This window comes from Anoplopoma fimbria, chromosome 6 (genome assembly GCF_027596085.1).
Source record: "Anoplopoma fimbria isolate UVic2021 breed Golden Eagle Sablefish chromosome 6, Afim_UVic_2022, whole genome shotgun sequence".
NCBI classification, from domain to species: Eukaryota; Metazoa; Chordata; class Actinopteri; order Perciformes; family Anoplopomatidae; genus Anoplopoma; species Anoplopoma fimbria.
The window spans coordinates 9576452-9591833 of NC_072454.1; the positions used below are offsets into that span (position 1 = coordinate 9576452).

General features: G+C 37.6%; 1 protein-coding gene across 1 annotated transcript in view; it reads right to left on the reverse strand.

Moving 5' to 3' along the window:
• Positions 1–9424, reverse strand: part of rgs7a (regulator of G protein signaling 7a) — a 50424-nt gene extending 41000 nt beyond the window's left edge. The window contains exon 1 of the mRNA XM_054599820.1: positions 9347–9424. Coding sequence (XP_054455795.1) covers positions 9347–9424 — 78 coding nt within the window. The remainder of the gene's footprint in view (positions 1–9346) is intronic.
• Between the last annotated feature and the right edge of the window lie 5958 nt (positions 9425–15382).

The window sequence follows — 15382 nt, forward strand, 5'->3', positions numbered from 1 at the left end:
CACTTTTCTTGATATCTAACCATGTTTAGACCCTGACGATTGATGTTTACATTCTGAAGTGTTTTTCTAGAGTTTGATTGTCTATCAGACTAAATTCTTGAGTTCCCCTCCCTTTGCTGCTATTAATTGAAAATGTTGAGTTGTTAGTATTTACCTCTGCCAAGAAGGTTAACTTTTAGGTTTGATTTGTTTGATTGTTTGTCGGTGGGATTATGGAAAACTATGGGCCCAATTTTCATGACACTTGGTGCAATGGTGTGGCACGGGCCAAGGAAGAACTAATTATATTTTGGAGCAGATCAGGAAATAAGGATGGATAAACAAATTATTTTTCACTTTTGTTAACATTGCATGAGTATATATTATTTTTGTTTCATCAATATTACCCCTGAAAAAGAAGCAAATTCATTGACAACCGTGAGCGGGGCTAGTTAACATCTCGACAGTTGCAAATAGCGCAATCTTTCACTTATCCTACACTCAGGACTTATTTTTCAGGAGTTTAACAGCTGGATGTTGTTTCTTTGGTACTTTATGTTTGCCGGTGACTGTCTTAAATTTTACTGGAGCAAATTCTTCCATAATATCCACCATTTTTGTATACAAATTATTCAGCACATCATCTACAGAGTCTGACAGTTGACTTGAGGTCCCTGAAAGTGCATGCTCAAAGGAGCAACCTGTGATCATTAATGACTCTTTTTTTGTAGTGTTCTGAGTGTGTGGGAACATAAACACATCAAACAAAACACCGAACTGATCAGACAAGGCCAGGTCCTCGACGGTTGTACATGCTGTATTAGGCTAAAGGTATCAAGTTATGCATTTAGTTACTTTTTTGTAACTGTAATTTGGATTATCTACATGCAAGTTGAAATCCCTTGATAAGACAAGACAATCACTATCTGTGCTTTAGCTAAGTGTTTGGGAGGCCTGGAAATAGTTATTTAAAAAAAGTAGGAGAACAATTAGTGAGAGTGCATAGGTATTAAAATGATATAAAGTCAACAAATGATAACTGTTTGCAGTGAAAAGATTGAATAATGTTGCTCTTCCCTTCCTCTTCTGTCTGTTCTGGCACTACTCGTAAAAGTGAATTAAGAAGAGCTGGGTAGTAATAGTGTTTGCTTGATGCAACCTTGTCAGTTTAAAGTAAAAAGATGAACTTTTTTTGTGTTCAACTAAGATGATTAATTAATAATGACTTATTTAGAAGAAATCTGATGTTCAGAAGGGCTAGCTTAACAGTAACTATAATAGGGTTTAACAGATTCATGTTTTTTATGTAACGTTTCTTAAATTAGAAAAGTTTACAACTGTTCCACTATTAAAAAACATATTGCTGCACTCATTTACTGGAACAGATGTAGTTGAGTACGTGAGCACACAGCGCCCTGATTTAAACGGAAAGTTTTTATAAATAGACGCGTTGGCGAGATTTAGCGCGTCAGCATGGTTAGTTAGTCTCTGCGGGGAGCTTCTTCGTCTCAGGAGGAGTTGATGTCATAGTCTTTGATAGTTATTATCATCGTTTGAGTGGCTTGAGAAATGGTGATAATTAGGACTCATGGTATGTCATGAGGTGGTGGCCTTGCATGAGTGTAATACTAGTACGATGTTCATGGATAATGTGAATTAGCTGGAAAGGTGACAGTTCTGCTCCTTGTTATATGAGGAATAGCTGCCCACTGCCCTTAATACTAGGATGGGTTAAATGCAAAGGCTTAATTTCGCTTTTTGCGCTGTGTACGATAAAAGTCGATTTGTATTGAAGTGAGGGCAGTGTGGTGATTATCTTATGCCGGTCTGGCTGGGTGTGCACACCAGATGGGCTCCATAAACAAAGCACAGAGAAGCTATTATTACAACACACAAAGAGGATGAACGATTCTCTGCTCAGGACGCCATTACCCCACTAGATCTTTACTTAGCAAAGTGTATAATGCTTTAAAATGAATGCTCTGAGTATCAAATTTAACACCTTTTTAAAAAGTTAATTATAGGAAAACCAAAAGATCTACAGTTTGACAGTAAATTCTGTATATTCTGTATTAATTTAGTTTTTAATGTTTTATCTGCTGATATATTATAAAAGTAAAATAACATTTAACCCAAAAACTGTATGAGAACAATTGCCACTTCAATGGCTCTGGCTTCCAGCCGGAGATAGTATATAGATCCAAACAAAGCTTGCTAAATGGCAATAGCCACTGATATTGACTAATTGCTAAGCTCCTTATGAGTACTTATGATTATTCAGATGTGGTAAGTGATAGAGTAACAGTGATAACTCTGCCACTTTCTCTGTGTGCCTCTCATTCCGTTAATTTTTTCATTTCATAATATCTTTTTGAAGACTAAAAAGTAGGACAGAGGAGAATGTATGACTCATAGAAAATGTACTGTACCCATTTAAGAAATAGTTTAGATTTTTTTTAAGAAAGCCTCCAGTCAATTATGATGTTTGTGGAATGTATCAGTTATAGATTATATTGTGACAAGACGCAGCCTTTCAGCGTGGATTATCATAGCCCCCGTAGTATGATGCCAACCCATCTAACAGGCAAAATGGATTAGTTTTAAACACACAAAGCCATAAATGCCAATTTTCCATCCAACAGTGTCTGCCAAACACCCACACTTTCCCTCAGCTGTGTATGCAAAAACGAACATAGATGTTTTCACACACAGGAAGAGTAATCGCCTGGCTGGCAAGCTGACATGCAAAGAGCCCTACTTCATATACAAAGATCTCGCTCTGATCTGGCAATTATAGATCGTCCCACCTCACCCCCCTCCACTCTCCCGCTTTCTCTCGGTCTTCCTGATCTTCTGATTGCAGATTGAGGGAGACAGGCAGTATAAGAACCCTTCAATCTGGCTCTCAACTGAGAAAAATGTATTCAGTTCCCTTTCGCTTTATGACTCACAGACAATGTAGGATGGTTGGGAAATTGTATTGATAACAGGGCAGGCAGATATGGGTCATGTTTAACAGATGCAGATTAGGCCTGCATTGAAAATGACTTTCCAATGAGGGGATCACTGCTGAATTTGTAGTAGTCTAAACCAAGACTGGTGTATTAGTAGTGGCTGCAGCTCTGCATCATCTAACACTACTGTATTACCGCTGTGTTGCAGTGATGTAAAGGGAGAAGAGGGAAAATCTTGTTCCTGCGAAATGATCTCTTGTACACAGCCACTTAATCAAATGACAAAATCAATAGCATGCACTAATACCTTTGCCCTCTTTGTTATTTGTTGTTCATTACTTCATTCCTGAGTCACACTGAGAGGATACTCTTCAAATCTAACACTGCGACATCAACACCCTTTTCACTTTCCTGTAGCTGAAATCGCAGAGAGAATGCTAATATTGAGAGGGGAAAAGCTTGGAAAAGAAATGCTGAAAATCTTTTTTGACATGACCATTGACCATAATTATACTATAATATAATAATATATATTATAATATTATAATAATAATGCCTAATTATTCCGGTTGCAGTATAGTTAGATGTGAACTCTATTTCTGTCTGACAGCAGTCTAAGAAAAAGAAGACTATGTTTGGTAGTTGCTACATTAACATTAGGAAAGGTTGCCACATGGGAAACTGACATTATAACCATGACATGTAATGTCGTATTTGGTCTAATGAAATTAAATCAATTGCATGACTGTGTTGAATAATGATTATTTAAAGCAGATATTCATTAGGGAATTGCTAATTTGCCTAATGTATGTAAAGGAACAACCAGAAAAAACATAGCAGATAGCTACTTGAATGGTTGAACCTGACATAAAAGTCCCAATAAATATACTTTATGGTATATTGTTCTGTTATGACATTTTTTTAACTACAGTTAGCTTGTTAACATACTGTAAAGTGGTGCGAGAACAATAAGAACCACAGACTCATACACATCATAGTTATCTGCAGAAAAGATCAAGTTTCACAAGGGACCAATTAATGCAAAGATGCACAGTGTTGACATTTATGTAAACTCCCAGAATTAAAAACAGTACTCTCCCATAGGAACTGAAGACAACAATAAGAGTGTGACATATGTTTCATGGGCTCAATGGGAAGAAACAAAACAGGAAAAAAAATACATATAGAATGAACTGCTCTACACAGAGACAGAAGCCAAACTGGCTGCTAGAAGAACAATTACTGGATTAGAAATGCCCGTCAGCAGCACAGATGTAAGTACGGGTGGGATGTCAGATACTACACCACAGAGGAAGAACAGCAGTAAAGTTAACTGCAAAATAATCCCTTTGTTTATTTTAGCCTGTATGAAGTCCTGAAAATCTGATTTTATTCTAGAAAAAGAGGAATAATGAAGCATTTGGTTCAATAACTTAATACATTTCAAGCCAAAAAACTGGTGGAGATGAATGTTTTTGTTGCACTAAAAAGCTCTGTTACTTTAATGAGTTGGGAGAAGCAAGAGAATCATTTTCCATCAGGATATCTCACATTTTCTCTTTTGCATCAGAAAACTTGTGATGGAGAAAAGTCAATATGCTGTGCCGTTTCTAAACCTGTTTATGCATGTGTCAAAGAATAGGTGATGTTATAAAGGTGGGTGTTAACTGTGCCTTCAGCCTTTGTTCTCATTTTAAGATAATTTTTTTTACTGACTGAATAAACTTGTTGGATACTGGTGAGTACTGTAGATTTTAACTTTCGGAGGATGAAGTCAATGTAGAGAAACTATATATATATTTACATACCATATCTATCTATACTGTATGTTAAATCTAGTCACTCAAATATCACTGTGTATTCTCTTTCCTCTTTCTTACCACTCACTAAATTTCAATCAGAGCATACCTTCAGAGACACACACAGAGCGTTGACTGCTGCCTCCCCGTGCTGAGTGGCTCAGAACTTCGCCAGAGCTGTTTTAGGCTCCCATAAAAAATTCAGGAGCCTCTCTTAGCAACATTCGCCCTACATACAGCACACACACATGCTCGCACATGCATCAAAGTATTATTCATGGTGCACACATGTGAGCAGACATGGAAAAAACACACACACACCCTGCACACTCTGGCACACTTGATGATATACAGAAAGCCTGATTAATATGAGAGCAGCAAGACATCACAAAGGCTTTTACATGTTAAGTAATGATCTAGAGCCACAGACATGCGGTGCATATCCACTGAATCCTTCCATTTTATTGGCTTTTCTCGATAAACAGGAGGAGTTCTGACGTATCACTTGTAGTTAGGGTCATCGGCGACTGTTGTCGATAAATCAGTTTATCACAAAGCCAGCTGTGTGTGTGTTTGCACATCTGTTTCGGCAAATGCATCCGTTTAAATGCTGTGTGTGTACTTGTGCATTTGCATTTTTGATACATCTAGGGTACTGGCGTTCAAGCAAGGTGCCCGTGCGTATGCATCCTTGAGGTAAAACAGACATCTCTGCACAGATCTCCACAGAAAGCAGGTCAACACCTCAGCTGTCCATCTATTTTAATTAAGACATTAATGACAGGAGTGGAGGGGTGGATTGACCCGAGAGGAACAAAAAAAAAGAGACTGAGGGAGTTCAAGGATGTAGCCATGCTCCCAGTGGAAAGACTATCATACCAGTATCTGCAATCCTTAACCATAAAGCTCCCTCTGCTCATATTACGTAATCCTTCAACTACTATAGAGGGCTGCATGGTGGACGTATCTTTGTGAGCCGAAGCATCGCACTGGTTCCCTCAACCAAAAGCCAATGGGATTTTTGAGTTGAATTTAGGTTTATTGAAGAAAATAAGCTTTGTGGCAAACAAACGTTTTTGATGCTAACCCGTTTTTGGTCAACAACATCTTCACAAATGAACACCACTTCTATGATTTTTGAAGCGGGAATCCAATCGGCAGAAGTAAAAAGCTAACTTTAGGCTATACACAAAACTACACTGAGGTTGCATGAGCGTGAGTATAAACACATCAAGGCTGCATGATGACGTTTAGTAGTCTCAATTAGCCACTTGTTAGCAACCGGCTTTTTTTGAGACACGTAAAAGCTTCATAATTCACAAGAGGGGTATTTACTGATGTATTTTATATTGTAGAACAAAACATTAAAATATCTTAAACTTCTTAACCACAGACAGGCAGTGCAAAAATGCAAACTCATTAACGGGTATTATGACTCATTCCTACAGCACTCTATGCACTAGTTGCACCTTTTTAAATGTCGAGTAAATGCGCTTAATATCAACATTTTATAAAGTGTTTACTCCGTTTATTTATCATATTCCTGCACAAGATGTCTGAACAGCAAAACAGAACATAAAAGCATGTTTCCCACTTGAGAATTGAGCCTGTTAAGCGAGGACCAGTCAGTGTGGGTTGCAACACCTCTGCCAAGTCATCTTCATCTGAAAAGCGTTTGGGGCACCTGTTCATCCTGGCCGTATCCACGCGTCTCCAGACAGCGCTCTTCAAATTGCAGTTTTGAATTAAACCCACTCCAGAAACACAATTTCATCCTTTCTGCCCTCACCATGTTCTTTCACTCTGCAGTGTATCTAGGTCATTCAGTGCACAGAGCCAAGCTGCGGCCATGTGTGGTCAAGTGTTGGGAAGTGAAGAACTGGATGATGCAGGAGAGCTTCATGACTAAGATATTAATCTGACCAAACATTTGAGAACAAACAGACCCTTAAGTCTAAAATATTGCATCATCATTTTGAAGAGAAATAAAATAACAACTTTTAAGTTTGGTTTCTGAGGGTTAAAGCTGCAAAGTAAACACACAAGCTACTGATGTTTTTCTCATTTGCATGCTTGGTGACACAGATCCTTCAAGGCATGATCGAAAAAGCTGGACTTTTAGATCAATAGCAGGAAAAAGGAAGAGACATCACATGTAATTGAATAGCTGGAAAGACCTTAAAGTCAATATTTAATATACAATATACAGACTAGCTTTCATGCTGTAGCATATTTTGATACGGTTTCATATTAAGGGGAGATACCCCAGGCAAAAACATTGTTTTTCATTCATTGGTCAATTTGATATTTCTGGCTATTTTGCTACCATAACATGTCTTCTTTGAGACTACACATTTTGCATATATAATAATAAATGTAATAATATAAGTAATGCAAAAAAGGTAAGTAATCAATGGGGAAGTTTCATGCTGGTATCTATTTGTTACATTTCTTTTTACCTTATTCACCTGTAGAGTCTTGCAAAATGCGTGGAATTAACAATACATATCTTTAAGGCTGTTTTCTCAAAATTATTGTTTTTGTCCTATTCCTGTCTATACTTTGTGAGTCTTTATAGTGGGGTTTTGTTCATATATCAGTCATAGCGTGATTTGTACAACATTTTAAAGGCTGTATTTTCTGATTTATGGAGTGATTAAAACAGATATCCAAATTCTCATATAAAAACCTTTGACTCTAATATGTCGACAAAATGAAAATAAGAATTTTGAAACTGGTTTTTATCAAAGGGTCAGATTCCTGTCACGGAAATGTATGCAAAATAAGCACGTACTTGATAATATATTGCCCTAATGTACATGTACAATGTGCAATTTGTTACACAAACAATTTGTAATTGTCGTAATGTAAGGAATCAACTGGGGAGGTTTCATGGTAATACTATTGGTGTTATTTTTTTACCCTACTCCCCTGGGCTGTCTCCGCTTAAAATTATATTTAATAAGAGATATGGTTTCCTCTAAAATTACAAGGGATGACAAAACCAGTCACATGAATCTATCCCCATTATCCTCACTCTTTGGCCTACTTATCAACAGGCTAGTTTATGGACCACTCGTCCTGCTTGTGGAAGATGAAAATTGTGACTTAGAAAATAAAAAACAACCTTTTCTAAAAACATTTCTGCTTAGCAGCACTTCCAGCAAATCTTGTTCCACGCTGGCAGTAACATCGCCTAACACGCTGCGAGTGCTATAAAAGACCGTCAATCTATGATATCATGCTACGCGTATCCTCTTCCTGGCGTGCAGATGCTGTCACAGATGGAATGGGAGCATTCGCTGAAGGGTGAAGAGAATGAAATGAAGAAATTCACTCAACGCTTGAGTCATCCACAAGTAAGATGAGAAAATGATCACTTCATCTGTGTATCTGAGAATGGAGTCAAACAGTACACTGCCCGTCAGGCAATGTCCACCTACAAACAGCTGTTGTTGCTCTGGAGTGATACTGTGGATATTTAATACATTTGCAGAACACCATAAACTAGAATGTAGCGTCACTTGATTATAGAATTATGACACCTGGGATGAGTGAACTAGGTATTTGATTTTATGTGCAAGACATGCAAGACATAGAGCATGGGTTGTACTAAAAGATGTCCGAAAATACGCTTACTATACAATACACCACAGACAATAATCACACCACCAGGGAACAGAAGCCTCTCCTGATGGTAGTAAAAGCTCATTTTAGAACAGTTAATTTGTAGGTTAATCTTACATTTTGCTGTTTTTGTCAAGGGAGAAGAAAAGATTAAAAATAAATTAGTATGAATAATACATATATGTGTATATATATATATATATATATATATATATATATAACTACAATTGGGCCTCAAAGTAAACTGTTAGAACTGTTAAAATGCTATCTTCCCTGCATATTATTATTTTATTAGTCCATTTGATGTTTGGAGCCGTGCTGCATTAAGGTGTCTCAGCAGTGGGTGAGTTCTCTCCCCTCCCTTTCTCTAATTCTCACAGTGTAATGAACAATGTTTAAAAAGCCTGTGGCTTCCTTTTGGTTTCATTAATGTCAGTCAGTTAAAAATCCATCCTCCAACATGTTCGCAGTAAAAGCTGATGGTTTAACTGGAGTGTGTGTGTGTGTGTGTGTGTGTGTGTGTGTGTGTGTGTGTGTGTGTGTGTGTGTGTGTGTGTGTGTGTGTGTGTGTGTGTGTGTGTGTGTGTGTGTGTGTGTGTGTGTCTGTCTGTGTGTGTGTGTGTGTGTGTGTGTGTGTGTGTGTGTGTGTGTGTGTGTGTGTGTGTGTGTGTGTGTGTGTGTGTGTGTGTGAGAGAGAGACGAGAGTGTGATCTGAATCTACTTGCATGGCATACATGTTGGGGGAGTATAATTGCATGTTCTCTCCGTGCTCTCATCAAGCTGGCGTGGCATTACAACTCTAAATCAACCGTGGCACAAGAACACTGTCTCGCCATTAGTAATAGCAATTTCCATTGCAGAGCTCATCGTTAAGTAAATTGATAAAAACGAGACACGCTCACACTCTCACACACACACACACACACACACACACACACACACACACACACACACACACACACAGACTATAAATAGCAGCTGCCTTACCTTTCTGTACACTATCATGTTGGGGGACTCATCCGCTACCCCGTTGGTCCCCTGCCCACCGCTGTTGGTCTGTGCCATGATCCAGTGAGTAAATCTGCCACAGGAAATGTCAGGTGCTCCTGTTGTGGACAGAATGGATATTTTGGTCCATCAGAAGAACAATGGGGCCTGAACGTGACTTGCCTTTACGTTGCCATGAAGAAGAGAGCAATTTACATAACTTGTGGCGTGGATCACGTTTCAATGTGTTTGACATTTCCTCATGGAACAGATGTGCAGAGCTCAAATATACCCAACATGTGTTTACATTTCACAAGGTCTTGACAAGGACATTTTTTTTTTTTAAGCAAGGTGGTTTTGCACAAGATATGTTTACTAGCACAATTTGAATTCCCAGTAAATGGGACAAAAAAGTTAAACTTGATTGGTACCATGTAGGACTATTACTCTTTTTTTTTCTCGGTTACATTCATTGTGCACTAACAAAAAAAGACAGAAAAAAAGGATCATCTTTTACTGTTTGTTGATATCAGAGGATTCAGCAGCAACCCTCGAGTCCTACATGGCACCATGCATCCTTAAGATTGTAATGGACAAGATAAGGGGAGGTGAAGACCCGGACCCTGACAACGATAAATGCAGTAAAAAAAAAAAAAAAAAAAACAACAACAACAACAACACACCGTCCCTGGAGGAGGTACAATGCAGCTCTGACACATCCAGTCGGTGCAGAGCGTGCAAGATGTTTGCAAATGTAACAGATATATCGTGTGCACGCTACAGCTTCATCCTTCTGTTCTTCCCTGCGCGACACCCACACGACATCCTGGAGAGGTTTAGTCTGCAACACTAAATAGCCCTATAGCAGGCAAACAGCGGAGTCATGAAACCTGCCGTCATCTCTACTATGCTGTGTGTTTTTTTTTCTCACCACCCCGTTTCAGCACCTTGGACAGCTACTGCAAAAAAAAAAAAAAAAAAAAAAAAAAAAAAAAAAAAAAAAAAAAAAAAAAACGCCTTCGCCTGTTATGGTACCTTAATCACGAATAACGCGTGAATACACTGACAACACAGCGACATCGGGCACCGGAGCAGAAAGAGGGGAGGGAGGGGAGGGGAAGGAGGGGATGGAGAGGGGGGGTTGTTACCTGGAGAGAGAAAAAAAACGTGCAGCCCGCTGTGGGAGTCCTGAATCCTTGCAGAGGTGGAAACCTGGTCCTTCACGTTCAGTATGTCAACTGGCAGACATAGGAATGCGAGGATGGTTCATTGGCACCGTGCAGAGGCAGACATTCGGTGGACACTTGGTGTGGCACGGCTCTCTTTCTCTCTCTCCCTCTCTTTCTCTTTTCTCTCTCTCTCTCTCTCTCCGTCTCTGTCGCTCCTCTCTCTCCCCCTCCGAACGATGCTCAGAAGCACGGGCGCGCCACCTCGGAGCGCCGCGAACGCGCATCGATCCGTGACCAATCGCGTGTGAGGAATAAATTGCAACCCGTTTTTGGAGACATGCAGCTACTTTTTTTTGCCAAGAAGAGTATATTGCTATTCACTGCGGCCATATGTTGGTCCAGATAGAATATATCCGCACTTGCAATCTTTATCAAAAAGGTCAAGAGGGGACAAAATGAAAGCAGTGGTTTTATTTTACCATTTTCTTCTGAACCAGGGGATGTAACTGTCTTGAATACAGTACCAGTCAAAAGTTTGGACACACCTTCTCATTCAACTACTTTGAAGAATCTTAAAATATAAAACATATTCTGGTTTGTTGAGCATTTGTTTGTTTACCACATAATTCCATATGTGTTCCTTCATAGTTTGGATGTCTTCAATATTAATCTACAATGTAGGAAAAAATAAAAATAAAGAAAAACCATTGAATGAGAAGGTGTGTCCAAACTTTTGACTGGTACTGTACTTTAAACAAAGAAAATAAGTCTTAACAAATAATCTAAATATATGGTTGCTCTCTCAAAACAAATAGTATTTTATTCCAAACAGTATTAGGCATAATTTAACAATCATTTTCCTCTCCATTTTAGAATGACAGCCCATATCATGGAGGGGTATTTTTCTACACTGTAGATTAATATTGAAGACATCCAAACTATGAATTAACACATATGGAATTATGTGGTAAACAAACGAATGCTCAACATTATATTTTAGATTCTTCTAAGTAGTTGAATGAGAAGGTGTGTCCAAACTTTTGACTGGTACTGTGTGTAGACTACTACTGTTTTCGCAGTTGGATGTTTATTCATATTCAGCAGTAAGTAAATGACCACGTTTACAGCACTCTGAGGAACTTGTGCTCTACTTCAGTAGGCTATTTAAGGTTTACGCTTCTTTATATTTCTACTCCACCACATTTCACATAAACTTACAAAAGGATTAAAAACACAATGCAGTTATGTAGTGAATTAAGCTGACCAACACTATATAAATAGAGCCTGTTACAGGATTAAAGTCCATGATAATTAGTACATAATAATGCATTACTATTCAATTATCATTCAAAATGATCCAATTGCATAGGCAAATAATGTGTATACACTGGCAGAGCTCATTTATCTGGATTTGACACTTGTATGCTTATAATTTAGGTTAATTTTGCTGATTATACAGACTTTTTTGTGAAATTTGGAATGCAGGACTTTAAATGCCATTTTTTACACTGTTGTATTGACATTTTTTCTGAATGACCATGGAGTTTACAAGTGCCTCATTAGATCATTGACACTTTGTGTTTCAACATCAGGTTTCCTTTTTGTTTTCTCGCCAACAAGGTAATTAAAATAAATTCTGAGCCACAGTTGTTGTGCCAAAACAACTATATTTAAAGATGAACTGTCTTCTTTAAAACACCCAAGAATAAATTACATGTAGATGAAAAATTAAAGGAGCGAACAGATCTTTTTAAATTGTGTCTTTGTTTTAACTCTAAAATGCAAATCAGTAATAAACAATTGTCAAAATCAGGGCTGCTTCTGAAAGGTCATCCAGTATTAGTCTTTTCTTTCTTACAATATTTTAGCAGAATTTTAATCCCAAAGAAACCGAATTAGCAATATTTCAGAAATATGTATAGTTGCTTATGCAGAGGAGTTAAAAATTAATTTTTCACCCACATAAAATAAGGTATTTTACTCGAACCCAGCACTTGTATTTAAAAGCAATGTACATGTAACTGACTGCACTGACAACAAAATGTTAGAAATTAGCTGAGTTACTGTGATTCAATGCATCCAGTGCTGTAAATAGAAAATCTATTAATTTGCTGCAATCTGTGACTTTGAGCTTTGCAGCAGTCCAGGCGTGAAAGTTGACAGATGGGCCCCTTCTCCATATGTACTGTATGTATCTGCATGTTTGTTCGTCTACCACTTTGCTCTCTCGGGACTTTCACTCTCTGCAAGATGGACCTAAACATTAGGTCCGCTCGATTTCCCTGTGAGCTGGAACATCAGTATTACAATAATGTCCAACCATAATGGATGAGTTTATAACAGCTTTATGAAGATCAGTATTTACGACGCCGAACAAAAAAACATGTTTCCGCCTCGGGGGATACTGATTCAACTGATGTCAATATTTCATCTCATCTTTGCAATATTTTCTTTTTATCTCATCGTCTTTTATGGTAATCATCTGTTTATGTGCTGTAGCTTTTCCAAATTAATTTAATCTATCCATAAAAACATGCAAGCAGAAGCTGCTTCCATACAAAATACATCACTGTCAAATCTTAAACTTATTGGGAAATGATTGAGAAAGTTATTTTTTGATCAGCCATATTCATTCTGGCTTGACTGACTAAATAACTTGCAGATGCAGCCTGTTATGGACTGCACAACAAAGTATGGCTGTCTGCTATAGTCTGCAGTTGGTTTAGATGGTTGCTTACTTTTGCAAACATGAATCTGAGCCAATCAGTACGACATGCAGAATCTCCCAGAGTTATTTGGCCTCTATTATTGAACATGCCTTAAGGCCAAATCCTGTAATCCCGCAGATAACTCTAAACTTACTTCATGGATACAGCTGGTATAGAAATGTTGGTGTTATAACGGAATCAGATTTGAGCTTCAGCAACCACATCAAGGCAACAATTGTATCATTTTGCATCGGATCTACAAACAGCTTCGTATCCATAGAAGATTTGAAGAAACTGGTTCATGCCTTCATCTCAGCAGGATGGACTTTAGCAACGTTCGTTTGTTTGGTTTCCCTACAGATCCCTTCAGGATCCTGCTGCAAGGACCATTCTTACATCTTTGCACTGGTTTCCCGTTACGTAGTTACATATTCTTTTAAAGTGCTGGTGTTGAGGGCAAAAATCCATCTCTGATATGCTTGAAGAATGTAAACCCAGTGGGGCCCCTTAGATCTTTAAGAAGCAGTCAGCTAGAAGTGCCTTGAGTCAAAACCAAACACCATGTTGGATTTAGCCACTGTACTGCAGATAGAATCAACCAATTTTAGCCACTCTCAAATCTAAATTAAATACTTCCTTATTATCTTGCGCCTTGGATTGGTTATATTCTCCGCTGCACTTTCATTTCCTTTATTAAATGGGGACATTTATTACTGCTCTGTATTATTACTGTCACTTTTATTTCTTCTTTTACCAATATTTTGTGTATTTTTGTGAGTTATTTTTATTCTATTTCAATACATTTAAGCATCCATTTCATTATATTTTAAACAGTTGTTTTAGCCTCTGTGTTGGTAAGGTATAATATAAATAAAGTTTGTTTGCCTTGTTTTAATACACCAATATTTAATAGTAAAGATTATGCCATTCCTAAATTTTCCCTCACCCTGAAGTCTTTATTAAAGTCTAATAAAGAAACACAAATAAGAATGTCCTCAGTGTTGGTTATACTATACAATTATATCTTTCATCTATTATATTTTTGTACATATTACATTTAACATATCTGTCAAAGAAAGACTATGATTATCCAGTAGCTAGAAGTCCTGACATTTAAAAAAGAGAGGAAATCAACAACCTTGCAGATTGGTGCTCATTAAACAATCTACTGCTCAACATCAGTAAATTGAAGCAGCCGATTGTTGATTTTAGAAAAAAAGAGGCAAATATGATCTCCCCATGTCAACATCAATGGAGCTATAATGGAGCAAGTTAATAGCTTTAAGTTCCTGGGAATCAGAATCAGAAACTACCTGACATGGTCATCACACCTCTCCATCCTGATAATGAAAGCTCAAGAACAGCTGTATTTCTTTTGGAAACTAAAGTAAACAAAGTGGCTGTGTCAAGTTCTTGTCAACTTTTACAGAGGAGCAATAGAAAGCATCCTGACTGCAAACATCACAAACTGGCATGAGTTATGTCACATGAAAAGGAGCACCTTGAGTTTTCATTGTATTTTAAAGTGTGCTATATAAATAAAATCCAGCATTATTATTATTATTATTATTATTATTAAAGGGGATATTAAAAAACAAAACCCACCCCAGCCACAACCTGTTAATCCTGCTGCCGTCTACAAAGAGATACAGAAGTATCAGCTGGCGAACCTCATGACTTCAGCTTCTTTCCTCCGGCTTAATTCATCCTCATTGTTGTTTGTTTTCTTTTCTAAGTAGCAAACTGGGACTACAAACTAAATTTCGTTATACAATGACAAATAAAAACCTTCTTTCCTCCGGCTATAAGACTCCTTAATTCATCCTCCACCCTCCATGTACAGTACCAGTCAAAAGTTTGGACGCACCTTCTCATTCAATGGTTTTTCTTTATTTTTTATTTTTTTCTACATTGTAGATTAATACTGAAGACATCCAAACTATGAAGCAACACATATGGAATTATGTGGTAAACAAACAAATGCTCAACAAACCAGAATATGTTTTATATTTTAGATTCTTCAAAGTAGTTGAATGAGAAGGTGTGTCCAAACTTTTGACTGGTACTTTTCTAAGTAGCAAAAAGGGATACAAACTAAATTTATATACAATGACATATAAATATATATATATAAGATATATATATATACCAGTCAAAAG